The sequence below is a fragment of the Haemorhous mexicanus genome, chromosome 26, assembly GCF_027477595.1.
Source record: "Haemorhous mexicanus isolate bHaeMex1 chromosome 26, bHaeMex1.pri, whole genome shotgun sequence".
Lineage (NCBI taxonomy): Eukaryota > Metazoa > Chordata > Aves > Passeriformes > Fringillidae > Haemorhous > Haemorhous mexicanus.
The window spans coordinates 5146691-5160594 of NC_082366.1; the positions used below are offsets into that span (position 1 = coordinate 5146691).

At 43.3% G+C, this 13904-nt stretch overlaps 1 protein-coding gene across 1 annotated transcript in view; it reads left to right on the forward strand.

Moving 5' to 3' along the window:
• The window catches only part of ERBB4 (erb-b2 receptor tyrosine kinase 4), a 322438-nt gene that overhangs the window by 240197 nt on the left and 68337 nt on the right, over nt 1-13904 (forward strand). The window contains exons 17-19 of the mRNA XM_059868167.1: nt 3159-3291; nt 5828-5950; nt 6742-6840. Coding sequence (XP_059724150.1) covers nt 3159-3291; nt 5828-5950; nt 6742-6840 — 355 coding nt within the window. The remainder of the gene's footprint in view (nt 1-3158; nt 3292-5827; nt 5951-6741; nt 6841-13904) is intronic.

Here is a 13904-nt window from a genome sequence, read left to right on the forward strand (position 1 = left end):
TTTCCCTCCCACAACCTCCCCAGCTGATGTTTTTTTCACTTATTAATTGGGTATTCTGTGCTCAGTTGAGGGAGGGATGAGGGATAGCAAATTAATTGTGTGGGGTTGAGCTGTGATTCAGGGCCGTGTTTCTTGGACTGCTAAGCCTGTTTTGATGAGCATGAAAATCCAGAAACACCTAGCAGAGATTGTTTCCATCCTCTGGAGTAGATTTCCAGTGTGCAGAGGAGAGCAGTGGCTGTGTCAGGAGTTTCCTCTTGCTGGGTTAGTGGTGGAGCTGTAAGAAATGTGAGCCAGGATTGACTTTTGGCTCTCCATTAATTATGCTGAACAGGCAGGACTGACATGGAGCTTTGGCTTCTCTGAGCCTTTTTAGTCCTCCATGCTTTTAAAAATTAATTTAAGGTGATGATGGGGGCCTTTGATAGAGCATTTTCTGTCCTTTTATCAGCATTGCTCATGGAATTAGTTTTAAGTGGGCAGTAGTCTGAGTGGGGCAAATGTCAGGAATTGCAGTCATGGAGGTGGCTGTGGGACAGTAATGTAACAAAAATAAGTGGATTAATCCCTTAATGCCACTAGCAAAAGGAGATTTGTGTGTCCAGCTGCCTGTGAAGCCAAACAGTTTGTTAGGTGCATATGCAAAAAAGGATTGGATTAAAAAAAAAAAAAAACCAAAATGGGAGGAGGTTTTGTGACTTCAGCTCTGGTCAGTGCCACCTTGCAGGGATCTGTGCTGAACAGCCCCAGCAATGGCCCAGCAGAGAGGTAAACAGCTTAATGGAATTCAGCAGGGTATTAAAGGTAAGGCTCTGCAAGCATGAAAACAAGCAGAGAACCGAGGCATGAGAATGATCTTAGCAGAACAGAGAGAAAAAGGGAAGTCAGCCCAACACACACATGAAAGTAACCCCAGGGATGGGGTGGCACCCTGAAAACTGGGCTTAGGAAATAATCCAGGTGTGGTTGATAGCAGGGAGCTGTGGCTGCAGACTTGGCATCTGGTCCTGGAGCAAATAAACCTGGGTTGTTGACTTTGGAGCTCAGCAGCAGAGAGAGGAGAAGCTGCTGGGTGTGTGACCACATCCAAGGCTGGCTGTTTGTCACTTAGAGGATTTGCTGCAAGGGTACTGGATTTGGGAGTCAAGGCAACAGCTCACTGTTTGAAAATACATTTTTTTCCTGTATTTCACTGATTTGTTTAGCATTTAAATATATTAGTTTATTGCACATTGTACTGTCCCTTTCACGCTTCTTTTTTAAGCTTGCTTGATAGTATGTTTAGGTGGCACCTCCTAAAAATTCAGGTATAATGTAGAATATTTCACATTAGCAACTAAAATGCTTGTTTGGGGAAGTCATTGAAAATTATTTCCTTTTTTTTTCAATTACCTAGTAAAAATGAGGACATTCTTCCAAAGTCAGTGAGAGTTCACATGCTGAATCATAAAGATCCATTTTGAGCCCCCCTTGTACTCTATAACAATAGAAGAGCTACAAACTTCATTTTATTTTCTTCATTACTTGTTATGTCCCCTTTAGAACCATTTCTTTATTATAGTCTATCATGTAAATATTATTTGGACTACTTTTAGAGTACACAGTACTATAAAACTCCAATTACTTACTTTGACAACTGTTATGCTAGTTATTAATATACACTTTAAAGCTGAGTTCTCCTGCCTGTGTAGTCACTCTGTGGTTTGGTGGTGTTTGTTAAAAATTATATGGTTTGCTAAAAATTATATGTAAATCATACAGCATAGAAATGAATATTAAAAATTCCTCTGCTCAAGAGCATTAGGTAGTGCAAGCTCCATAGGAGGTTTTTGGTGGCCAGTGTTTTTCATGATTGCCTGGTAAAGAGTTTCTTGCAATGTAGAAAGACATATAAACAAAGAGGGATGTTGTTTGGGGTGGATAGGCCAGATTCTTTAGGCTCTGCACTCAAAATCACAGAATAACCATTGGGGTGAGAAAGGACAATGTGTTCTGAGGAGGAGGAGGAGGAGGTGGTACTGCACTCATGTTCCCCAATCACCAGACCCATTTCCCACCCAGACAACATTCCCTTTCCTTTATCTGCCAGCTTAGAGTTTCTGTGAGCTGCAATAGGCCTTTGTGGTAATGGGTTTACCCTGGGAAAACGTGGATATAAATAAATTTAAATACTGGATGTGGGAGTGTGAGGCTTTCTCAGTGGTAGTGTAGACCCACCTTCATGCACCATCCCAGGTGCAGGGCTCTGCTTCAGGAAAGGTTGTAAAAAGAAGAATAAAGAAAGGCTTGTATAAAACAATTTAGTATTTCTGAGGGAGACTCTAAAATTTTCTGTAGCTGTGTGGTACATTTTTATTAATAGGCTGTAATGTACCTTTCATCATCATTCAGATGTAACTGAGGGAGGCTTTTAGAGCACAGCAGTGACATTTCCACAGTCTTGACAACAGTTAATCTATGTCCTGGGCTTAGCAGGCAATGGTTTCACACCATTGTACTCTGCAGTTGTCCTGCTGTGGTTTTACCCATCTTTTCAGCAGCTCTCCAGCCACTGTTGGAGGGATGTTAAATGCTCTGAGTGTGTTCATGTTGGGAAGTTGTGGGTATGCTGTGAAAATGCCCAATTTAAGGTACTGCTATGAGTTTTTCTCTGGAGGGAGCCTGATTTCTCCATTGCCTGTGTAGGTGATCTCCACATCTTGCCTGTGAGGTTCCCTCTCACTTCCTGCATGCTCAGGAAGGCACATTGTGTTGCTGTTCTGTGGATTTTTCATGGGTTTGTTTTCCCTGAATGCAGGAGCCCATGAGTTGATGGGGTGGAGGCAAAGTCAGATCTCTCCCAGGACCCTGCAGATACCTGTGTCCTCATTTTGCCATTGCAGATTTGCATTTGCCATCCAAGTGCATGTTGTGTTTCCTTGTCCACACGACACCTCACATGTGCATGGGGGTTTGTAAACAAAAAATGGAATTGGCAGAATGATGAAAAACAAGCAAATTCCTACCATGTGTCAGTGTGTTTGCCCTGACTTCCCATCTGGGCTGGAACCCATAAGGCAGTGGAAGAGCTTTCCACGTGCCTGTGTTTTATGTACCCAAGCATTCTTTGGTCTCTCACCCCTAGCTGTGGAAGTAAAGTGTCTGATTCTGATTGCCAGAACCCCCCTGATTGCTGCTGGAGTCATTGGTGGCCTCTTCATCATCGTCATCATGGGCCTGACGTTCGCCGTGTACGTGCGGCGCAAAAGCATCAAGAAGAAGAGAGCGCTGCGAAGGTTCCTGGAGACTGAGGTGAGCCTGGGCTGCTCCTCACAGGCTGTCTGGGCAGCTTTTCAGGGCTGCTCTGCTTTCATATTAGTCATGTTCAGGTGCTCCTTTGGCTGTAGAAATCCTTCTGCTTACCTGTGCAGGCTAAACTGGTTCAAGATGCTGGTTTTGTGCACAAGTACGGATTCGTGGATTCTGAAGACCAGGAAAGAGTCCCACCAGATTTCTCAACTCCCATCCTGCTCTCCACTGGACATCTATCCCAGTTCATCAGTACATTTAGCAGTTCTCATGCTTAACTGTTACAGGCTTTCATTCTGGCCATATTTAGGTTGACTTTTAAGTTCCTTCAGCAAGCTCTGGCACAAGCTTCATGCCTAAAGGCAGATGTTGTAACTGACTGTTGTTCCCAGTGCCTACAATGCCTTTATATTCCAGATTTTATCAAAATCTGGACTACAGATTTTGTAGTTTCAGTGCAGATTTTGTCCAAGCCTGTAATAATGATCAGTAATAATAATGTATTTTATTAAGCCAAGATACTTCACAGAGCTTAACCAACTGAAGTCCCCAGTTCTACTGGCAAAAGCAGGTAGCAGAGTGCTGTGATGGCTCCATCCTGCTCTTTGAAGTGTCACTAGGGAAGGGGGCAATCCAGGAAGCACATTTAAATACAACATTAAATGTGTATCTATCAGCTACTGCAGTGGTGATTACTGCAGTCTCCTCAGTCCATATTTGAGACACTTTGCAAATGATGGTATTTTTAAATTAGGGTGCCCCTTTGTGAGATAATAAAGCTTGGAAATGCTGTTAGCTAGTGACTTTGATAAGGCATTATTAACAGTGCTGTTTTCTCTTCTCTTCCAAAGGTTTTGCTCCCACTCAGCTCCACTGTAGAGCCTGGGAGTAAATGATTTCTGCATCCCCAGTCTGTTTGCACAAGTATCTCCACGTTTGGCTAGAAGTTGTGTTGCTTGTTAAGCCCTGTTCAGCTGTATAGAAAGCTTAACAATACTCAGTGCCTTTAAATGAATAAATTTTGCCACTCTATCAGCCCATACTTTAGCATAAATTATTTTAAGCAGGTGCTTCTCCTTGCATTGGCTTTGAAGCCCAGCTTTCGTTTTTCATTTGGTCAGATAAAAGCTGTGGCTGGCAATAGTCCTGAGGGACCAGGGCCTCCTACTGAACATGTGGGGAAGCTGCTGTCTTGGCTGAGAAATTGAAGATTAAATCAGAACAACCTGAAATAAACACACAAGCAATTAGCTTTAGTTGAAGTCTCTCTTTCTAATTGGAGGCTGTAACAGGACTTACTCTTTCTGTAGATCATTCTCCATCAAACCCTACAAGCCTGGTTTTAGACCCCCCCAACACATCCCCACCTCTCCCTGCCATTCCTGTGTTGGTGGACTGTGGCACAGAACCTCTCTTCATCCTTCACAAACTGAAAATGCACAAGTGTGCTGCCACTATCTAATTTTCTTTTATAGTAACCTTTCTTTCATGGTATAAATACTGAACATCTAAAGTGGGAAGGAGGAAAGAGAAATCACTCAACTTGTTGCTGTTTGGTTTTATTATCTTTTCTTACCCATTAATTGCCAGGTACTGCTATTTTTACCTGAACAAAACTAATTAGTTTGGTCAAGTAATTAAGTAGTTCATGGTGCCCAAAGAGCTGTAGAAGTAGATCTCAAAGTGCAGAGCATGGTGCATTTAGCCTTGTGAACAGGCAGCTTTCAAGTGCTGCATTGTTTTCAAACCAATTGGAGTAGGAGAAGCTCTGAATTATTTTCCTCATCCTGTAAAGGAACAAAATGTTTTTCCTGTGTTGTAGTGAGCATTGTGCTCTACGTTTATTTTTAATTTATTTTTAAAGAAACATTGTTTTTCTGGCAGAGATGGTATGAGATCTAAGAGCATTTTTAACTGAATGTGCCATTGTGGCTCATTTACAAAGCTTCTTGGGACACCTTGAGCAAATTGTTTAATTGCAGTAAATTAGTGGCTGTTATAAATTAGCTGTCTGCTCTAAGGTGTTTTCTCCCTAAAGCTGTCTTGCTGTGTGGCAAAACAGAAGTTCAGAAAAACCATCCCTTCCTCAAAACAGAATAAGAATGTGATGAGCCGTTTAGTCCAGGCCATTAAAAAGAAATATGGCCAACTTAAAAGACACTAAAATGGGCAAAAATAGGATGTGGTACACTGATAATAAATGCTATATTTCTGTCATGTAGAAAATATTTATACTGCCTCCATTATCAGAAGTCCTTGGATGTGTTACTCTGACACCAATTCAATTTGCAGTCCATATTTCCATCAAGCAGTTTCTGGTGGAAATGAGTGCATTTGAGTGGGGATTTGCTTTTTCAGGGCTCTTGGTTTCGTGGCGTTGCTCGCTCGCTTTTGAAGATGAAAAATCCCTCCACGAGCTGGAAGGGCAGGTGTAAACAAATCACCACTGTCTAATCTCCCAGTATTTCCTTGGGTTGGTTGCTCCCAGTACAAACTGGTGAGGGTCTCCATGTTGAGCAGTGCTGGGTTTTCCTTGCAGCTGGTGGAACCCCTGACCCCGAGCGGCACGGCGCCCAACCAAGCCCAGCTCCGCATCCTGAAGGAGACAGAGCTGAAGAGAGTCAAGGTCCTGGGCTCTGGTGCCTTTGGAACTGTGTACAAGGTGAGGGCCTTCCCCACACAGCCCTGAGTGCCCTCTTTCACCTCTGGAGCAGGCAGCCTGTCCCGGGGTGGTTCCTGAGCCCTGCAGAGGAAGGACACTGGAATTGTGTGAGGAGCTCATTATTGTATTAGCAGGGAATGTCCCAACAAAGGGATGATGCATCTGACTCCATCTTCTCATCAGGCTAATTTATTACTTTATATATCAAATAATACTATACTATACTAAAGAATACAGAAAGGATATTTATTCAATGCTAAAAAAATAATAATGATGTGTCCTGACTCTCTACAGAGTCCCGACACAGCCTGGCCCTGATTGGCCAAAAAGCCAAAACAACTCCCAGCAGAATGCAATGGAACAATCTCCAAACACATTCCACCTGAGCACAACAGGAGAGTTTACTGATAGCTTCAAATTGGAGCATCAGAATCCAGACAGAAAATACAAATTTTTGTTTAATTATATCCAAATCAGTATCAGGATTTTATCTGTCATTAGAAAATGTGTATCGTGGCCACGCTGCCATTGCTTTTGAGAAACCCTGTTGTGGACAAGAAAATGAAGGATGTTCACTGATAAAATATGTTTCATTTTATATCAGAGTTTAATTTTGATGTAAGAAGTGGTTTTACAGAATTTTATGTTGTGATTTTGTGTATTCTCCGTTCTGAGTCCCATAACTGATCTGCATAACATGACAGAATGTGTCAAAAAGAACTGTAACTGTAAACTCTGAATCAAGTTTTTCTGATTGTTGTCTTACTAGTCTACTTTTTTTCTTTTTCTAGGGGATCTGGGTCCCTGAGGGAGAAACAGTAAAGATTCCTGTGGCCATTAAGATCCTTAATGAGACCACTGGCCCAAAAGCCAACGTGGAATTCATGGATGTAAGTAAGACACGAGCAGTATTTTTGGGTTTTGGCAGGGGTGGTGTCCTTCTGTAGCCCACAGAGGTTTTAAAGATAAATTCCTGCCAGTTTTCTTTCTTTTTATTTAATTGGACACAGCACCTGGCAGGGCTGGGTTTTCCACTGCACCTGCCCCAAGATACTTGGAGTTTTCTAATAATTTTTCTGTCAGTATTAGACAAAAACTCCTCTGTCTCATGGGCCAGATATTGTGTCTTTCTGTGGCAGAAAAGCCATGGAAGAGAGAGGAGGAGTTGCAGGGGGTGATCTTACCATGCATGCAGGTCTGTGTTGGTGTAGCACTGCCAGGAACAGAAATTGAGCTCAGTTTTCCCCCACTTTGGTGTTCCAAGACTCTGGGAGCTGGCAGCAGCAGCAAAGCAGAACAGGGAGAAGGGGAAAATTAAAATATGCTGGATTTAAAAGCCCTTTTGCTTTACTAACCTGAAATACCATGGATGAGAGGTCAAGATGGTAATTTCCATGAATTTTCTATGATCACAGAGGCTCTGCACTCAGTTTTCAGCTCTGTGTCAAGATCAAGGCTTACTGACACCATGAATTTTATGTCTTATTCAGTGACACTTTTTTGACAAGTCATAGAAATTTGCACTCTTTTTGTAGGTCCCTCTTGTGAGCTTTAAAATTGCATGTGACTTTTAAGTCTTGCTGATCTGTTCAGTGGGTAGGCCTAATTTGTTAGCATAATTGAGACTGTGAGCCACAAGGAGAAGGTACTCCCATTATTATTTAGTCTATTCTTCCACCTAGAAGTGAACAGAAATGTGCAGCTATGGATTTATATGGATTTATTTATGTGTTGCAGACAGCTGTTTCATCTCTGAGTTCTTAGGCTGTGTAGAGGAAGGGATTCCCTGTGTTTTTTACAAAGCACTGCCCATTTTTGTTGGTTAGATCATTTCCAACCTGGATGATTCTATCATTCTGTGGTTCTGTTGCATTCAGTCATCATTTTGCACAAATAATAAATAAAAAAGGGCAGTTTTGGCACTGTTTAAAAGGAATCCATTGCACTAAAGGGATAACAAGTATTAGATATTTATGCTTAATGGAGAAAGTGTGTTGCTAATAATGGAGCTGCTCAAAGAGAAGAGGTGAGCTGGATGTCAGTGGTCAGTCAGTGCTGCAGATTCCAGCCTGAGGGAATTGTTCTCACTGTGTGGAGCTGAGCAATTTGTACCAGCTCAGGATCTGCCCCCTGATCTGACAGAGAAATAGCAGCAATATCTCCTCCTCTGGTACTGATTAACCTTGAAGCAAAGAAGACATAAGTAGAAGGCAGAGGTGCTTGTCTGAGGTTTCACAGCTCAGCTCAGGTCAGTTTAGTTCACTGGACCATACTTCCCTCAGTGTTTGCATCAGAACATCTGATAAACTGCTCAGAAATAAAGAGGCTTTTGGGAACTCTGGAGATTTTTGGCTGTACAGTTACAGCAGGAAAGGTTTCTCTTGAAATTAATAGTTTCTCCTGAGTCTCTGACCCAGTGGCTGCAAGATGAGAGACAAGTTAAAGCTGTTTTGACTTCCTGAGGTTAAAAATAACCCTTAGGTTGTTTTTAATCATAATAAAAAAGAATTAGACTTCATCATTAGTTGCTACAAGTGGCAATAAGGAGAAATAATGTTTTCTATCAGTACTGCTTTTGATACATGTGCAGTGATTTGTAATCCTTTTCTGCACTGCATTGATGAAGATGATTAAATTTCATTCTTGTGAAATAATGGCTCATCCAATTATACAGAGGTTCTTGCCATCCTTACCTCCTAAACCAGTTGTTTAGTTCCTGAAACAATGCATTTTCAAAGAGAATAACCTAAGCATTATTTATTGTTTTAACATGACTCCTCCCTGTCCCAAACAAAGACATAATTTCAAACATTTTAAAAATTTCAGCCAAAATTTAAATTATGAGGAGATAACCTAAATATCTTTCACTGAAATGTAAGTTGGAGTAAAAGAAATGTGGTTTCCTCATTGTCACTTCAAGACTTTAGTCAGTCTAGCTATCCTGATAAAACTGGATACTGTGTACTCAGTTTATGAGGAAATATTCAAATGTACATCTGAAAGCAGAATGCATCAGTTGCACTTCAGTACAAAGAGTGTTATGAACAATGGTTGTTGGTTAGGAGCACTTGTGTCATATTTTGAAGGGTGTATAGGTGCCTAAATGCCACTGTGAGCATGGTGGGGTTAATTCTCTGCTAAAAAGGGTCTGCCAGTGTTGGTGGTGAATGGGGAGAGGAGCTCAGTGGGAAGGTGTCATTCCATGAGTCACACCCTTGGCTTTTAGGTGTGCTTTGTCAGCAATTGCTGCTTCCTGGGCTGGGAAAGTCCTTGGATCCAAAAGTCAGGCTCTGGAAAATGGGGAGCCTTTGGGAAGCAGCAGTTTGTGTGCAGAGGGAGAACCTGGGACACTTCAGTGGCTGCTGTGGGTGCCAGTGGCACTGCCCTGCTGAAAACTTCTGATGCTGGCAGAATGTGAGTCTGAGAGGGCTCTGTGAGCTCCTGAAATGCTGCTGAACTTCATGCTGAAGGAGTAAGGAAAAACAATTTGGCTCCTGGGCTGTCCTTTCAGCAGCCTGCAGCCCTGCTAATGGAGCAGTCATGAGTGCAAGGATGCAATGCCTGGTGTCAGCTCTGCTGCTCTGGCCAAGCACCTCCCATCAGGAGATGATGAACTGGCCATCACCCAAAAGCACAGCCCTTGTCTGGGCTTGTTCTTGAGGGAGCCACAGCAGAGTCCATTTTCCAGGCTTTCTCCACCCATTCCCAGCCAGCCCCTTCCCTTTGCTCCCTGTGTTTGTCCCTGGATTCATCCCTGCAGTAGATCTGGTCTGCTACAGCAAGACAAGCTGGAATCTGCAAAGTAACCTGGACCAGGAGGCCTTCTCTGGATTCATTCCCACCTCACACAGGCTGCTGGTACTGTTTTGTCAAATGTAGGTTTACCCCATTTCCCCACATGCTTCTGGGTGTGTGTTGTGTCTGGGATGATGTCTGAAGGATTTTCCCCTCAGCATGGCTATGTGCTTCAGTTGCAGGGCAGAGTTTCTGCTCTGGCAGGTCCCCAGAAGGGGCTGGAGTTTGAGTTCAGAGTGCAAGAGCTCTGCCTGCAGCTGTGTCTGGGAGGGAGTCCCCAGCAACACCCAGGGGCATCAGGAGGGAGCTCAGTCCTGCTCCTCACCCTGAAGCTGGAACAGATTTTATCATGGGCCTGAGTTTTATGGAGGGGAGAGAATCTTGTGGTGAGGAAAGCAGGCACAGTTCTTCATAGCAGAACAGGGACTTAAAATTCCACTTGGGAAAACAATTTCACCTCCTCAGCCTCCATTTGTTTGACTGTCTGATAAGCCAAGTAGCCATTGGCCTGGTCAGATGGTTCAACATCAGCCCAGGTTCTCAGCTGACAATGTCATAAGTTCTAAAGGCATGCTGCAGTTGGGAAGCATAGCAAACAGCCTTTGAGGCTGAAATCATGTCCTTAAAAAACCTGTCAAGGGAAACAGACAGTTGGTGAGGGCCTTTCCTCTAAGCTTGATGTTTCCAGGTAGCAATCCTATGAGCTGGGGTTGTGTCCAGGATTTTGATCCACTTACAAGTTTAATCCACCCTCCCTGAGTTTAAATGCTCCATTATCAGTTAGAATATAATTAGAGGCTGCAAGCACGAGTCAGCATCCAGAGAGTTCCTTGGGAGTCCCTGAGCTCATTGAGATGAAGACAGCTTGACTGATGGTGGTCAGCTGATATTGGGCCAGAAGCTAATAATAGAAGGCACTGCTGCTTAGCTAGGTGAGAAAGTTAACTTGGGAAAAATTAAACTGAAGGCTTTGGGATTTATGGTTGGAAATAAATTTCCCATTCTCATTTGTTTCCTAGTAAGAGAGCTTCAGAGGCAGTTGGTTTCTTTTATGGTTTTATAATTAAGATCTAGAGGCTTCCTGGCTTGGCCTGTGCTGGCTGCAGTTGCTGCTGTCTGCAGTGGCAGCACTTGGAGTGTGGGAGGACATTTGTCACATCAAGTGCAGAGGTGGTAAGTGACAGTGACCTCCACCAGACATGTAGCAAGGAAATTAAAGCTGCATGTAGGGGACTGACACCCACATCTTTTATTTATGTCTGGCCTAATGAACTAAATGAATAAATCACTCAGATGTGCTGCAGAAACAGCTTTTTCTAAATGGTATGCCTGTCTCACAGTAAAGACAAGCCCTCAGCTTGAGGATATCAATATCAAACTTATCTTCAGTTCAGAGGATTGCAGACAAAAAAAATCATGTAGCTGACTAGAGAATTCTTTCTCCTGTTCAGCTGAAACCTCACAGAGATCTGGATAAGCCTAGATGCTTTCTTTGTTTTCTCAAATATGTCTAGATGGGAAGTACAGCTAGCTAGCCAGGTGAAGAAGGTGAGAGAAGACTTCACTTTTCTTGGTTTCCACTGGTGGCTTCAGACACAGGAAGGTTCTAGACTGAAGCTTTTTGGTTCTTTGCTTGGCCCATGGTGGCATTCATAGATCCTGACACAGGTGCATTTGCCCTCAGCCTCCTTGTAAGATCCCTCTGTGACTATGAGGGTGATTGATTAAAAACTTGTTAGTATTTTAAAAATTAAATATAGCTAATTTTTTTTAGTATTAGTATATTGTAATATAAGTTCAATATTTTTTGGTATTTTTTAGTATTCTGTGTACACATCTTGCTCCTGCCCAGCCCAGTGTTTGACCCAGGTCTTCACCAGACCATGTGGATGCTCCTGGAAGTCTGAAAAGACATTGCTACTGACAGTAGTAGCAGTCATTCCACTGACTGCCTGGCTGCTTGGGAAATACAGCAGAGTTAATCCTGAACCTCAGTTGGAAGGGCAGGTTTGGGATCAAATAAAATCCTTTGTGGCAGCACTGAGACATGTTTCCTTACCCTCTTTTGCTGTCATTTCTGTGCACATCTCCTTTCCAGCTGCCACGAGGCTCTGGGAGCATTGCCTGGCTCTGTGCTCCCCTGCAGCTCAAACAGGTTTTCACTCCAGCATGTCAGGCTGCAGGGCTGGGGGGCCAGGGGTGGCATGAACCCCTGTGATTGTAGGAGTTCTGGACATAACCCTGTGATTGTAGGAGTTCTGGACATAACCCTGTGATTGTAGGAGTTCTGGACAGAACCCCTGTGATTGTAGGAGTTCTGGATATAACCCCTGTGATTGGAGGAGTTCTGGGTATAACCCTGTGATTGTAGGAGTTCTGGATATAACCCTGTGATTGTAGGAGTTCTGGACAGAACCCCTGTGATTGTAGGAGTTCTGGCTATAACCCTGTGATGGTAGGAGTTCTGGATATAACCCTGTGATTGTAGGAGTTCTGGACACAGCCCCTGTGATTGTAGGAGTTCTGGATATAACCCTGTGACTGTAGGAGTTCTGGATATAACCCTGTGATTGTAGGAGTTCTGGACACAGCCCCTGTGATTGTAGGAGTTCTGGATATAACCCTGTGATTGTAGGAGTTCTGGATATAACCCTGTGATTGTAGGAGTTCTGGACACAACCCCTGTGATTGTAGGAGTTCTGGACATGACCCCTGTGATTGTAGGAGTTCTGGATATAACCCTGTGATTGTAGGAGTTCTGGATATAACCCTGTGACTGTAGGAGTTCTGGATATAACCCTGTGATTGTAGGAGTTCTGGATATAACCCTGTGATTGTAGGAGTTCTGGATATAACCCTGTGATTGTAGGAGTTCTGGATATAACCCTGTGATTGTAGGAGTTCTGGATATAACCCTGTGATTGTAGGAGTTGTGGACATAACCCTGTGACTGTAGGAGTTCTGGACACAACCCTGTGACTGTAGGAGTTGTGGACACAACCCCTGTGATTGTAGGAGTTGTGGATATAACCCCTGTGATTGTAGGAGTTGTGGATATAACCCTGTGATTGTAGGAGTTGTGGATATAACCCTGTGATTGTAGGAGTTGTGGATATAACCCTGTGATTGTAGGAGTTGTGGACATAACCCTGTGATTGTAGGAGTTCTGGATATAACCCTGTGACTGTAGGAGTTCTGGATATAACCCTGTGATTGTAGGAGTTCTGGATATAACCCTGTGATTGTAGGAGTTCTGGACACAACCCTGTGATTGTAGGAGTTCTGGACATAACCCTGTGATTGTAGGAGTTCTGGATATAACCCTGTGATTGTAGGAGTTCTGGATATAACCCTGTGATTGTAGGAGTTCTGGATATAACCCTGTGATTGTAGGAGTTCTGGATATAACCCTGTGATTGTAGGAGTTCTGGATATAACCCTGTGACTGTAGGAGTTCTGGACACAACCCTGTGACTGTAGGAGTTCTGGACACAACCCTGTGATTGTAGGAGTTCTGGATATAACCCTGTGATTGTAGGAGTTCTGGATATAACCCTGTGATTGTAGGAGTTCTGGATATAACCCTGTGATTGTAGGAGTTCTGGATATAACCCTGTGATTGTAGGAGTTGTGGATATAACCCTGTGATTGTAGGAGTTGTGGATATAACCCTGTGATTGTAGGAGTTGTGGATATAACCCTGTGATTGTAGGAGTTCTGGACACAACCCTGTGATTGTAGGAGTTCTGGATATAACCCTGTGATTGTAGGAGTTCTGGATATAACCCTGTGATTGTAGGAGTTCTGGATATAACCCTGTGATTGTAGGAGTTCTGGATACAGCCCCTGTGACTGTAGGAGTTCTGGATATAACCCTGTGATTGTAGGAGTTCTGGATATAACCCTGTGATTGTAGGAGTTGTGGACACAGCCCCTGTGATTGTAGGAGTTGTGGACACAACCCCTGTGATTGTAGGAGTTCTGGATATAACCCCTGTGATTGCAGGAGTTCTGGACATAACCCTGTGATTGTAGGAGTTCTGGATATAACCCTGTGATTGCAGGAGTTCTGGACATAACCCTGTGATTGTAGGAGTTCTGGACATAACCCTGTGATTGTAGGAGTTCTGGATATAACTCCTGTGATTGTAGGAGTTCT